Source organism: Salmo trutta, chromosome 17 (assembly GCF_901001165.1).
Source record: "Salmo trutta chromosome 17, fSalTru1.1, whole genome shotgun sequence".
NCBI lineage: Eukaryota > Metazoa > Chordata > Actinopteri > Salmoniformes > Salmonidae > Salmo > Salmo trutta.
In genome coordinates, this window is record NC_042973.1 from 49,373,796 (window position 1) to 49,389,045 (window position 15,250).

The 15,250-nt window shown below is 41.4% G+C and overlaps 1 protein-coding gene across 1 annotated transcript in view; it reads left to right on the forward strand.

Moving 5' to 3' along the window:
• The window catches only part of LOC115152339 (sodium-dependent neutral amino acid transporter B(0)AT2), a 61,094-nt gene extending 54,458 nt beyond the window's left edge, over window positions 1-6,636 (forward strand). The window contains exons 8-12 of the mRNA XM_029697109.1: window positions 179-371; window positions 1,469-1,661; window positions 3,924-4,083; window positions 4,397-4,559; window positions 5,096-6,636. Of these exons, the coding sequence (XP_029552969.1) occupies window positions 179-371; window positions 1,469-1,661; window positions 3,924-4,083; window positions 4,397-4,559; window positions 5,096-5,470 (1,084 nt within the window). The 3' untranslated portion in view covers window positions 5,471-6,636. The remainder of the gene's footprint in view (window positions 1-178; window positions 372-1,468; window positions 1,662-3,923; window positions 4,084-4,396; window positions 4,560-5,095) is intronic.
• The last annotated feature ends 8,614 nt before the right edge of the window (window positions 6,637-15,250 follow it).

The window sequence follows — 15,250 nt, forward strand, 5'->3', positions numbered from 1 at the left end:
TTTTATCGATCGTACATTTCATAGAGACACACATTAAATTCAATGCAATGTATGTGGCCAATACTTGAATCATGCTGTAACCACTGAGCCATGTGATGGGGCCGATAAGATATTAGCATGGTCTTGTACGATAGAATATCCATTTTGATCTGGTCTTGTATTATTTTCAATCTCTCAGGAACACAAAGAAGATAGTTGCTTTGCTAGGGAATGAGGTCAGCCACGACTTGATCCCCCACCACATCAATTTCAGCGCTACTGTGAGTGCTGAGGACTACCAACAGATGACAGAGATCCTCCGAGGGGTGATGGAGAAGGATTACCCGCGTCTGGGCCTGGACTCCTGCAGCATCGAGGAAGAGCTCAACAAGGTGAGGGTCCATTGTCTTCCAACAGCGACATCCTTCTAATGCAACGAGTTGGTCAGTGCAGACGGCCGTCGCAACATCTGACATAAGGCAATGGGTGAGGGGGCTCGTAGAATGTATAATGGTAATATTGTATCTTTTTGCATCTTTCATGATCATAACAATCACTTTTAGGTAGCAGTTTACTTCAAGAAAACACATAAACAGTCATAAAAATTGGTGTCAGACATGGTATCATCACAACAACTGACTTTGCACTGTCATGTCACAAACCAGGTTTAGCTACTCCCAGAGCCATATATTTAGAGAGTTGGGCCAAAATGTTGAATGGACGCCATGTTTGCACCTTTGAGCATTCTATTTATCCATACATGATGAGAATTTGGAATCTTGTACATAGCATTGTTTAAAATTCAGAAAATTCTGTGAACTGCTCTTGGTCAATATAGCCCATGGGGAGCTAACATGGCTGGCCTGGAATGTAGTGTAATGTAAATGCATCACAATGCAAAAAAAACATAGTTAAATTGTTGCCAGCAGCACAGTTACAGTCAATAACACTCTAGATAATATGAAAACAGCCTAACCAGCTCTGCTAGAGCGATTAAAATGGTCAGAGTGGGGTGTTCTCTCATTTATGTCTGGAAGTAGCTAGCAAACTAGCCAACTTTAGCCAGTTAGCTTGGGTGCTTGACTGCCGTTGTGAGGTCAGAAATCCTTCTAATCGGCCAGAGCGTCCAGTGTGCACTCTAAGCGCTCCGAGTGCGAAACACTCTGAATTTACAAAACGACCCAGAGCACACGCTGACATATTGGAGGCAATTTACGAACACACCCTAAATATATGGCTCTGGTTACGCCTATCCAATGAACATTCTTTGTGTCATAACAGTGCAATGTGAACTGTTACGGAATACTATGTTCCACAGACTGTGGTAGACTTGCCTCTAGATGTTGTCTACACACGTCAAGATTTGTCTTTCCAATCATGTGAAACCTTAGGGCAAATAGTCTTACTAGAAGTGGATATTAGTGACTAACATACGTAAAACCTTCTTCTTCTTCCCTGTCATCCTTCTCCTCCCTGTCCTTCTCCTCAGGCAGTGCAAGGTACAGGCCTGGCCTTCATTGCCTTCACAGAGGCCATGACCCACTTCCCGGCATCTCCCTTCTGGTCCGTCATGTTTTTCCTGATGCTGGTTAACCTGGGCCTGGGCAGCATGTTTGGTACCATCGAGGGCATCATCACACCTTTGGTCGACACCTTCAAAGTCCGCAAGGAGTTCCTCACAGGTCAGTCCAAGATGGGATGGAGGAATATATAGCTCATTATATCTCAATTCACCTTTCTGCGATTCCTCTTGGCTTATCTCATTGTTTCCTTCTCAATCTTATTGGAGAAGGTCCCTATCGTACCTTCTTCCTCAATGCATTGTGAAGGAGGACACAAGGAGAGAAGATGCAAGGAATTGAGGAAAAATAAAAGAGAGAAAGCCTGTGTTAGGGTGTGGAGGTAGACCTTTTTCCACAATGTATCCTCAGCTGAACTATATTGATGTGTATTTGCTATAGTAACAGGTCAATTAAGTATTACCTATGTGTTTGATGTATTATGGCTCTTTGCTTTAATTCTTTTGGATCAATAATGATTGCATAATACTAATCTAATGCACAGTAGATGCGTGGCACCAAAGAGAATTTCATAATTAGCGCAACCACATGTTGATCAATATTGTGCATGAATTTTGTTAATGAGGTTGGGTCAATCTTGAATTGCGGTGATAAACACTTTAAAATGAAAAAACAAATGGGACAAAATACATTTTCCGTTTTATTCAACTGTTATTTAAAAATTAAACAAACAGTATGTGACCCACCACCTGCACAATACTTGCAATGAAAATGACTTTCTGACAAAATTAGAAACATAAAATATCTGTAATGCAGCTAGACTCTTACCCGTATACATGGATGAGCACTTCTCCCTCTCTGTCATGGATGCCTGATTGCCCTTAGTTTGAAGATGTAATCCGGAGACAGGTGTTTTATTCAACAGCCTTCTGTGTTCTCTTTTCGACTGACTCCCTGTGCATTTTCAATCATACTCTGCTTCCACCGGCATTCCACTGATTTCAAAACTCTGTCAACTTCTTCCATGACAACAACATTGTTGATCGCCGTTTCTTCCCCATCACTGTCATCAAAAGACTACAATGTCTGGTTCAAGGAAAAATGTTGACCTAAATCAGGGATTTCCTCATTATCTGATTCATTTTCAGAGTCAGAGAGAGTCAGCATGGCATGATCGTCCTTCAGAAAGTAGTCCATCTCAAATTTTTCCCAATGATCCTTGTCGATGGCGCCTGTTAAATTCAGGGCAGCAATGTTGAGAGCAATAGCAACACTTTTGCAGTTCTTCATATCTTTCAAAAAAGCTGTGGTAGAAAGGATTATCTACACATACTGAGCAGTTCATGTTATAGACACAAGCATTCTACATGGCAGACCAATCCGAACTCATCTCTCGTCCAGCCCATCCATTATCTCAACCAATCACGGCTTGCAGGAAGGTTCCTGTATTTTTCCATTGCCAAACCAACTAGGCTCGTAATTTAACAATTGTATTTGCATTTACAGATGGTATACAAGTTTGTTATTAAGGAACTTGAAAGTTCACGTTCCAGAAGGCTTTTCTGACAAAAATCGCATTTTGATAAACAAAAAAAAGTTTACGTTCAAGTGCCTCTCCTGTGAAGTAGTGACGTGCGACATACACCTAGCTTCTTGAAACGGGTCACATATGTAAGTCTTTAATATTGCAAAACATCTACTTGCATGCATTGTAGGAACTACTTGAGGATAGCAAATTGTCCCGCTGGTGATGTGTAGAGGTGGAGTGACATGTTTTGGGGGTTTCGAGATATCTTTCTATTATTTGGAATGCTAGAAAACAAAGAAGGCTATTCAAATACCTTTTTTTTACTAGTATAATGTGTCCCTCAGTTTTATGTCATTGGTGTTAACACCTTGAAAATCACTGATTACAAAGATATACAAGGATCCAGTGGCAAACTGTTATTGAGGGAGGGGGTCTATATTTTGTCATACATTTGAGGATTTTTCATTTATCATTTGGTGTGTCTAAATCCAAAGTGTCACTTGGTGTTAGAACATTTTAATGAAGGGAAATAACATTGTGAGTAAAATAATTAATCATATTAATGTAGTAAATTATTTTTAAAAGTGTGATTACCTTAGATTTTAGCATTTGTGGCCTCCATTTCAGAAAATCCAAATTTATCTAAAATGTATCATCGGTGTTACCATCATTGGTGGTACTACTCCTACTGGTGGCACATTGTTATTATAATGGTACACATTTTTTAAAGTCATTAAGCTACCATATTAGTTGATGTAGAAAGGGAAGATAAAATCTAATATTTTTTCTCCAAAATGCCATGCCCAAATGCCACCGTAATTCAAGTACGACCCAGATGGCATTTCTCCCCCTTGTCCCTTTTTACTAATGTCCATGTATTCTCCCTCTTGTAACAGTGGGTGTCTGTCTGCTAGCCTTCTTCATCGGCCTGCTGTTCGTCCAACGATCTGGGAACTACTGGGTGGCCATGTTTGATGACTACTCCGCCACACTGCCCCTGCTCATAGTGGTTATCCTGGAGAATGTGGCTGTTGCTTGGGTCTACGGGACTGACAAGTATGTATATGTCAAATGATATACAGAATGTCAGTAATCTGTGGTTTTCTTGACCATAATTCCAAATTCAAAGCTGTCCATCCAAATACAATGACAAATATTCTTTCAATTCAGTATTCAGAATTAGTTAACCATGAAAAGTGAATGAACAACACTTGACTTAAACATTACCTGCTATCACCTCTGGTATCCTGTACAGGTACTGTATGTTAAACATAATTGCCAAACTCAACACAGTCTAAAGTGTGTACCATTATGTATCCTCACCTTCTGTGGGATTCTTTCCCTGCATCTCCCCTGTTCCTCCGCCCAGGTTCTTTGAGGACCTGAAGGACATGCTGGGCTTCACTCCGTTTCGGTTCTACTACTACATGTGGAAGTACGTGACCCCCCTGCTGCTCATCCTTCTGCTGGGCTCCAGTGTGATCCAGCTGGGAATGACCCCACCCAGCTACAGTGCCTGGCTAGAGGACATGGTGAGGTGTCTGCGGTCTCTGGTGCAGCTGTCAAATACAGTATTTTAGTTCAGTGGACCTTCGGTTCAATTAATGGGATACTCAGGCTTTTGTTATACTCCAGCACCAAAACAACAATTTAACTACACATCAAGATCTCTTTTCGCTTTTTCTATAGTCCTATATTGCCTCCTGTACTCGCCTTCTTTCCTTTATCCACACTAATTTTTTATACCTGGATGGTTACTTGATAGTCCTCTGCCATATTAGCTTCACCAATCCTCTTGGATTATGAGATCAGCACAGATTTGAGGAGAGGACTTTACACTTAAAACTGATTTAAGATGCGACCTATTGTCACATGGGCCCAACATGGTTTTAGTGTTAGTATCAGTTTCAGGCCAGTGAGAAGTAATATACAGTAGTAACTTCTTGCTCTCCTTCCCCCATGTGAACGAGGCCAGTGAGGAGTCCCTGAGCTATAATGATATACACTAGTACTAGCATTAGTAATACTATACAGTTCTAACCTCTCAATCCATCCCGGTCTCTCCTAGGCCAGTGAGAAGTCCCTTAAATATCCCCCTTGGGGCCTGGGTGTCTGCATCTCCCTGGTGGTGATGGCCATCATGCCCGTGCCCGTGGTCTTCTTCCTCCGCTACTTCAACATCATCGACGAGAACGCTGGCGTGGTGTCCACCATCTCCTACAAAAAGGGCTGCATCATCAAGGAGAGCGTCAGGCCCGAGGAGGACGATGATGCCAGCCTCATCCACGCCAAGTCGCCCGGCAGCGAAGCGCCCTCTCCCATGCCTGGCAACAGCATCTATCGTAAGCAGAGTGGAGGGGTCCCCGATGCTGCGCCCAACGGCCGCTACGGCATCGGCTACCTGATGGCTGACATGCCAGACATGCCCGAGTCAGACTTATAGAGCGACTTGTAGGGCGATGTCTATGGTCCTCCCACCCTACTGGCTGGCCAACCAATCCCTCTTCGTTGCGTTTAGTCATGGGAATCATCATCTGCATATTTATATTTGTAGTGTTTCTGTATATTCTTTGTAGTTATCATAGCCTTCATGTTTTCCTCGTCCCCTTTTGCCCTGAAAACGATTAAAAAGGTGTGTCCACTGTACATATGATCTCATTTTGTCTAACCCCACCCAGTCGCTCCTTGGCTCAGTCCAAATATATCCTCTCTAGCTCCCAGTCCTGGAGACCTTGTTGACTCCCCCTAGTGGACAGAACAGGACAGTATTGGGGTTGAGCAGTAAGGTGGAATCAAACTCCACCAAGCCTACTATAGTGCTAGGCAGGATGGGTGTGAATTAAATTCTGTAAATTCAGTAAGTAAAGTGAAATTAAAATGGTCTTTATTGCTTCTCTATGAAAAAAAATGAATTTGAATTTCTGTCTACTTTCTGAATTGATTGAATTTAAATGGACTTGATTCTAGGCTCTGCCAGGGAAAGTCAACAAGGGTCATAGGCTATGGACCAGTGAGGGATCCGTTTGGGACTGGATCTTCTGTCCACAGTATCTCTTGGAGATGTGAGATTACTCCCCCCCTCACCCCACTGGCTGTGTACATTATGACTTCACCACTGGCCCAGAGTACTGAGATTAATAGAAGTGTAGGTGCTTTGGATGACATACTTGTTGACAATGATGCTATACTGACCACATTTCTTTGGTGTAAGTACAATATAGTGCAAACAGCGAAAGGATGGCATTGAAACTGAAACCTCCCCCAATGATTGTTCTCAAAGAAAATGTGTGCCTAAACTTCTGATGATATGTTTATAGAATACATGGTGGACATTGTATATTTAAGGTATTCTGTAAATATAATATAGAAATATTATAAATATATTTATCTGAATAGTTTGGATATCAGAACACCTTGTTTTTTGGTAAGAAGTGCTACAAATCCTTAACTCTGGTCTGTTTTTTTGTTTACTGATGTGCTGTCGGTCTATGTAAAGAGTTTGACTCCTCTTGATAACTTGTAAATACTTTTTTCCATGAAATGGCTTCAAAACACAATGTATTTTTTTCCCTTTCGAGATTAAAGATCAAACTTGGTCCATGCTTGGCACTGATGTCTATGTAGTTCAGTGTTGTCCTCATCTCACCGTTTGTCTGTCAGGGAAATGTCAACCATGAGTCAGATCAAACAACAGATACAGACAGACTCATATTATATTGAGTTAAGGCTACATCAATAGGCAGCCTATTTAACTGTGTTGCACTGCTCTCTAGTGTGCATCATTTTTTATTTATTTATTTAACCTTTATTTAACCAGGTAGGCTAGTTGAGAACAAGTTCTCATTTGCAACTGCGACCTGGCCAAGATAAAGCATCGCAGTTCGACACATACAACAACACAGAGTTACACATGGAATAAACAAAACATACAGTCAATAATACAGTAGAATAAAAAGAAAACAAAAAGTCTGTATAGAGTGAGTGCAAATGAGGTAAGATAAGGGAGTTAAGGCAATAAATAGGCCACGGTGGCGAAGTAATTACAATATAGCAATTAAACACTGGAATGGTAGATGTGCAGAAGATAAATGTGCAAGTAGAGATACTGGGGTGCAAAGGATCAAGATAAATATATACAGGGTGGGGATGAGGTAGTTTTATGGGCTGTTTACAGATGGGCTATGTACAAGTGCAGTGATCTGTGAGCTGCTCTGACAGCTGGTGCTTAAAACTAGTGAGGGAGATATGAGTCTCCAGCTTCAGGGATTTTTGCAGTTCGTTCCAGTAATTGGCAGCAGAGAACTGGAAGGAAAGGCGGCCAAAGTAGGAATTGGCTTTGGGGGTGACCAGTGAGATATACCTGCTGGAGCACGTGCTAGAGGTGGGTGCTGCTATGGTGACCAGTGAGCTGAGATAAGGTGGGGCTTTACCTAGCAGAGACTTGTAGATGACCTGGGGCCAGTGGGTTTGGCGACAAGTATGAAGCGAGGGCCAGCCAACGAGAGCGTACAGGTCACAGTGGTGGGTAGTATATGGGGCTTTGTTGACAAAACGGATGGCACTGTGATAGACTGCATCCAATTTGTTGAAAAGAGTGTTGGATGCTACTTAATAAATGACATCGCCGAAGTCGAGGATCGGTAGGATGGTCAGTTTTACAAGGGTATGTTTGGCAGCATGAGTGAAGGATGTTTTGTTGCGAAATAGAAAGCCGATTCTAGATTTCATTTTGGGTTGGAGATGCTTAATGTGAGTATGGAAGGAGAGTTTACAGTCTAACCAGACACCTAGGTATTTGTAGTTATCCACATATTCTAAGTCGGAGCCGTCCAGAGTAGTGATGCTGGACGGGCGGGCAGGTGCAGGCATTGATCGGTTGAAGAGCATGCATTTAGTTTCACTTGCATTTAAGAGCAGTTGGAGGCCACGGAAGGAGAGTTGTATGGCATTGAAGCTCATCTGGAGGTTAGTTAACACATTGTCCAAAGAAGGGCTAGAAGTATACAGAATGGTGTCGTCTGCGTAGAGGTGGATCAGAGAATCACCAGCAGCAAGAGCGACATTATTGGTGTATACAGAGAAGAGAGTCAGCTCGAGAATTGAACCCTGTGGCACCCCCATAGAGACTGCCAGAGGTCCGGACAACAGGCCCTCCGATTTGACACACTGAACGCTATCAGAGAAGTATTTGGTGAACCAGGCGAGGCAATCATTTGAGAAACCAAGGTTGTTGAGTCTGCTAATAAGTATGTGGTGATTGACAGAGTCGAAAGCCTTGGCCAGGTCAATGAATACGGCTGCACAGTAATGTCTCTTATCGATGGCGGTTATGATATCATTTAGGACCTTGAGCGTGGCTGAGGTGCACCCATGACCAGCTCTGAAACCAGATTGCATAGCGGAGAAGGTACGGTGGGATTCGAAATGGTCGGTAATCTGTTGGTTAACTTGGCTTTCGAAGACCTTAGAAAGTCAGGGTAGGATAGATTTAGGTCTGTAGCAGTTTGGGTCTAGAGTGTCTCCCCCTTTGAAGAGGGGGATGACCTCGGCAGCTTTCCAATCTTTGGGAATCTCAGACGATACGAAAGAGAGGTTGAACAGGCTAGTTATAGGGGTTGCAACAATTTTGGCAGATCATTTTAGAAAGAGAGGGTCCAGATTGTCTAGCCTGGCTGATAAGGTAAGGTCTTTGTAGATCTTTTTAAGGCCTTTTTGGAGTCATGGGGTAACTGCATACATGGAATGTCTCTGGAAGTGGGCGTATCAACAGAAGTGGAAGGATCAACCGAATTGTGTGTTTGGAAAGCGAATTAGCTAATGGGCAGATGTTTTGCCACTAAAGACCGTTTTGCGTGGCTGTTTTCTAACTTTCCGAGTGTGGTCTTAGTTGGACTCGGCAGAGATGAGAGTAAGGAATTTCAGTTAGACTAACGTTTTTGCCATTCACTTTGAGCTGTGTCATTGGTGTAGCTACCTAAGTTCTTCATTTTTTGTATTGCCATCTAAGATTAATGTGGCTATAATCGACCAAACTAACGTTAGCTAACCTAGCCTTTTAAAATTAGCTATCATCACTGAGCGTTCTGTTTGCCGTGAGCGACTGTTAACTAACATTATCAACTCATCTAGCTAACTTAGTAAACTATTTTTCATTTATGTTTGTTTGACAGCATGTCACAGTTTTGTAAGTTGCTGACGGCCGCATAGTTTTATCCCAGTGCTAATTGTATCATTGCCCCTTCTGCCAGCCCTCTATTATCAAGCCCCAAGACTATTGCAGTTTGTGGGCACACATTTAGTGGTGGGAATTTGACTCCAAAATAATCGATTCCTCGACTCCTTGCCCGTCAACTCCCATTTCTGGGTGTCAAGATCCGATTCTGCTTGGAATCGACTCCAAAGATTCAGTATTTTATTTTTTGCAAGGGAGGAAACTATTTTTCATAGTATACTTCGACAACACAATATCTCGCATCTTTTTATGTAGCCAGAAAGCTGCCAAAATGTTGAACGTATGTATCGTTAGGATCGTAAGAAAAGCCATGCTTGAAACATGAAACATAACTGTTAAATTACATCTGTAAACATACAAACCCAATGTTACGACTATGAATGAACTTTTACATGTTAAATTCTTACTTTACGTCTCCCTTTACTCGGTTACAGATCTTTTTTATACATATAAACCTTTGTCAGGAATGTGGCATCTGCAAAGGATATGAGCCGAACATAGCTAGTTGAAGTTAGCTAGTCAGTCAAGCAACTCTTCTTGTATGGTATATTGATGATCACACAATAGAATTCCCCCCAAACACGGAACTACCAAAAAAGGATAAAAAAAAAATAATAATAAAATAAAACAGATCTGATCCCTACACAGGCTCAAGGGGAACCTGGGAGGGTGGGTCTTCTGGTGCCAGTACCCCTTGAAAGTTTTCAGATGTAAAATCCCAAAAACCTTTCTGCCGCAGCCACAATAATGTCCAGTTTCTTTGACTTCTTTGAGACTTGTGCTATACAGTTTAACTGTGGCAATGAATGCAACAAAATCCACCTTTTTAACACACAAGGTATATTTTGTCTGGAAGCAAACATTTACTACAGGCTGTGGTGTATCCACTACCATATATTCACTAGCATCACTTGTTTTCTCAATTATTTGAAATCGCCTCCGCGTAGGTGATTCGATGGACCTCACTAACTTTTTCCACCTCAATTTCCTTCACCCTTACAGGGCACTCCAGGAACTCAGGACAATGATCCCCACCACAATTGAAACACTGTCGTCCTTCTACACAAAGTTCTTCAGTATACTCTGTTCGCCTGCACACACTTGAAACATGGCCAAATCCTTTGAAATTCTTACACTGCAGTGGTTTGGGGATGAACGCTCTTACAGCGTATCTTACAAATCCGAGCTTCACATGCGTAGATATTTGCTCTTTATCAAAAAACAACAGAATCGACAGACTTTCTTCTTTTTTCCATTCACCCAGCGGTTCAGACGCGGGCACCAACCACACCAGTAATTGTACAACTTTGTTCTAAGGCTGTATCCGTACCCATTGGATGCAGTGATCACAATATTGTGGCTATATCCAGGAAAGTCAGTTCCAAAAGCTGGGCCGAAATAGTGTATAAGAGATCATACAAATGATTTTGCTATGACTCTTATGTGGATGATGTTAAAAAATATTTGATGGTCTGAATTGATTAATAAGGAGCATCCAGACGCTGCACTTGATGAATTTATGAAATTGCTTCTTCCAATTATTGATAAACATGCACCTGTTAAATTACGAGCCTACATGGTTTAGCCAAGGAAAAAGACAGGAACCTTTCCGCTAGCAGTAATTGGCTGAGATAATGGATGGGCTGGACATGCCAAGAGATGAGTTCGGATTGGTATGCCATGTAGCATGCTTCTGTCTATAACATGAGCTGCTCAGTATACTTTCGAATGCGTCTTTTTTGAAAGATATCATGAAGAACTGCAAAAGTGTTGCTCATGCTCTCCAGTTTCTGAAAGATGATTGTGCCTTGCTGACTCTCTGACTGAAAATGAATCAGACTATGAGGAAATCCCTGAATTAGGTAAAAACATTTTCATTGAACCAGACATTGTAGAGTCTTCTGAAACAGCAATCCCCCCCCCCCCCCCCCCCCCCCCCCACAATTCACCTCCCAAATGTTGTAACAATGTGGAGGCCTCTGTTTAGCTCTGCATTGTCATGATTGGTTGAAGGTACAGTAGGTGGGGAGGTACATCCTGTATAAATTCAAACTCACTTCCTTGACAACAGCTCTGCACTGCTCCGCTAAGTGTAAGAAGTACCTGTGATTGTCCTGACTTCTGCTGAGGCCATATCACCATGAATGCTGCATGGCCAATGGAGACGTCAGATTGACCATGCACCCAGATGAACAACGCACTTCTCTCTCCAGAATGCACCCTCTCACGCCAATTTGTGCTCATTTATTGTTTCATAACTTTATTGTGTGAATTGTTTGCGTTTGGTTGTTAGTGTATATAAATTCCCCATTACATACTATATCAGTAGTACATTTACCGGAAAATCTTATAATTTCTAATCTACGATGTTTGTTACTTTGGTTACGGTAATTTATTTTAATGCATTCAATATTATTATTCCAGTTTTCATTGTCGGCGTGGACACATTGTTTGCAAAGTGCAGAACATATGTTAGAATTTATTTATTTGTATTTTTTTCCATTTACGAGTTTTGACAATATAGTCATTGTCTTTTTTTGGAGAGTTCTTGTTAATGTTGAGTTAGGATGTGCACACATAGCCAAAGTGTAAATTCAACTAAATGTGTTATTCAACCATCTAACAGCACAACTAAATTCCAATGGAAAAACAATGTCTGATTTCTGGTTTAGTTGTCACCCAAATGTCTATCATTGTGCTTTGAACCATTTTAAAGCGCAGCAAAGTTCAAATAGGAATACAGTGTCAGATATTTTGTTAATTTATACAACAGATTACTGATATATCAATGTGCTTCATCTAATAGCAGAACCAAATAACCTGGATTGCAGTTGAGATTACATAAAAAAAAGGCATCAATGAAGTTTGAGATACTGCACAGATTATTACAGCAATTGTGAAGATTTGTTTTTATTTTACTAGGCAAGTCAGTTAAGAACAAAATCATTCTTATTTACAATGATGGTCTACCCCAGCCTCCCCTAACCCGGATGAAGCTTGGACAATTGTGTGCCACCCTATGGGACTCCCGATCACGGCCGGTTGTGATTCAGCCTGGGATCAAATCAGGGTCTGCAGTGACCCCTCTAGCACTGAGATGCAGTGCCAGTCAGGAGCCACAAGATCGCCACAGACATGTGATGACTTATGCATGCTATCTTGAACACACAGGCTTTATATACATAAGAAGAAATGTATAGTTACAGTAATCTCAACATGTGGCCATGGACGTTTTAAGGTTGAATGTTACATTAGTTTGCAAGATAGCCTAAATTAAAGGCTCTTTACTGTATTACAAAAGTAGGCCTAATATTGAATTGCTTGGTTGACAATGCAACCAAATGTCAAAATTTAAAGGAGCTGTATCTACTGCTTGGATAGTTGCATCTGAGCCTCTGGCTTGATCCCATTCTTTACCTTATACATTTGGTTGAGTTGGAGACATGAATCTAATATATCATTTTTGTAACATGTCGACAAGATAACATTTGAAAGAGATGTATCTTCTTCTTGGATAGTTCCATCTGTCCAGTCTGGCTTTAATTCCAGTTTGTCCACCAAAAAAATGGTTGTTGGATTCATGACTTTAATCGAAATTATGGAATAGGACTAAATCAAATCAAACTTTAAATGCACTTTAAATAAAGTTGGATTTGATTTAGTCCTATTCTTAAACCAAGATTTGTGAATCCAACATATACATTTTTAATTTGTAGATAAACTGGAATTAAAGCCATGTTAAATCAATGGCAAAGATGGAACTACCCAAACAGAAGATACATATCCTTCAAATGTTGATATTTGGTGGCGTAATATCATTGTATTTGAAATCAACCAGAGTTGAAACCCTATGCCTATTGTATTGTCTATTTTTAGTTGAATTCTGGGTTAAATTCAAACAAATGCTGTTGATGACTTTGCCAATGCTAAATAAGCCTAAATATCATCATTGATGATTGATAAAGTACGGTCACATTTCATTTTCTCTGTTAAATCTTTGGAGCAACTTTGTCACCAACTGTCAGTCGATTTAGTATTTAAGTAGAGATCTCTCAACAATCATTCTCATGATAGCACATTGTCAGTAACAAATATCATAGCTGGTGGGCTGGGTAGAACTTTGAATGGGAGACCCAAGCGTAACTACAGTACAAATAAATAGATACATTTTCCAGTAGGATGTGCTGCCCAGACAGTTTTTTTATGATATTGGATACAACATTAATCTGATCTTGTTTTAAAGGTACAAATTCCACATTTTTTTATAAAAGTTTTGTCTATGTTGAAATTTGGTTACCATGATGACATAATCCTGTGGTTTAAGTCCAATGTATTTTCCATGTAGATAATTTTTTTTAAAACAGTCGTGACCAAATATATTGCCACCTTTGAACTTTTCTTAAATCATTTCATATTTCTTCTGGTTGAAAAGCCAATAAAAAGGTCTCTTCACCTCATTTTCAACATTGCAGAACCAATTTTACATGTTAGTCATTTAGCAGACAAGAGCGTCTTACTCTACAGTAGAAAATGCATACGTTTTCACACTTTATTTCCCAACTGGTCTCCCATGGGAATTGAACCCACAACCATGGCGTTGCAAAAACCATGCTCTACCAACTGAGCCACAAGGCATTCTAATTGTAATATTTGTATTTAGATGATTGGCACGCCAGAGCTAGTACTTGTTTGCACAGCCTTTGGGCAAGATAACTGCCAACAAATGCTTCTTGTAGCCGTCATTAATGAGCTTGCTGCACCTTTCAACTGCCAATTTGGCACACTCTTCAACAGCAAACGTCTCTAATTCTTCAATGTCTGAGGGATGCCTTTCAACAACTGCTGTTCCCACATGAAAAAATATTACAGTTTACTACTACACTTTACTACTACTACTAATACTACTACAGTCCTTACTATATAATTCTATAGTAAACTAGAGCACTGTATAATACTATACTACACACTGTGACTGTTGTTGTCACGTCCTGACCAGTAAATGGGGTTATTTGTTATTGTAGTTTGGTCAGGACGTGGCAGAGGGTATTTGTTTTATGTGTTTCGGGTTGGTGGTTTGTTTAGTAGGGTATTTGATTTATGTATTCCGGGGGTTTTGGGCACTGTTATATGTTAGTGTATTTCTATGTTCTGTCTAGTCTTTTGTATTTCTATGTTTTGTTTATTGGGGTTGGACTCTCAATTGGAGGCAGGTGTTTTCTAGTTGCCTCTGATTGAGAGTCCTATATATAGGTGTGTGTTTGTTGAGTACTTTGTGGGAGATTGTTCTGTGTATAGCCTTGTGCCTTACCAGCATGTGATTAGTTGTTGTGTTTTCTTTGTGTTTGTTTTGGTTCTCCTTCTTGTCCGTTTATAATAAAGAAGATGAGTGCACATTTCCCCGCTGCATTTTTGTCTATATCCGACGACAGCCGTTACAGAATCTCCCACCAACCAAGGACCAAGCAGCGGAGGAAGGAGCAATGGGTGGACTATAGGGAGCAGCACCTGGAGTGGAGAAAGCAGCGCGCTCGGGAGGAGATGGCATCCTGGTCGCTGGAAGTATTGGAGGCAAGGATTGACTGGACGTGGGAACAATTACTGGACCATTGTGACAACCTGCCTGGGAAGCAGGTAGAGGTGGAAAGGCAGCCCCAATAATTTTTTTGGGGTGGGCACACGGGTAGTTTGGCTGGGCCAGGCAGTAGACCTAAGCCAGCTCCCCGTGCTTTTTATGGGAAGCGTTTGGAGTGGATAGCGCCGAGGTATGCGGAAGTGCGCACAATCTCGCCCATACGCACGCATAGTCCGGTGCGAGTGATCCCAGCCCCTCGCAAGTGCCATGCTAGAGTGGGCATCCAGCCTGGTAGGAGGATGCCTGCGCAGCGCATCTGGTCACCGGTGCGCCTCCTAGGTCCAGGCTACCCTACGCCCGCTCTACGCACGGCAACCATCAGGCCCCTGCACAGCCCAGTTTGCCCTGTACCAGCACTC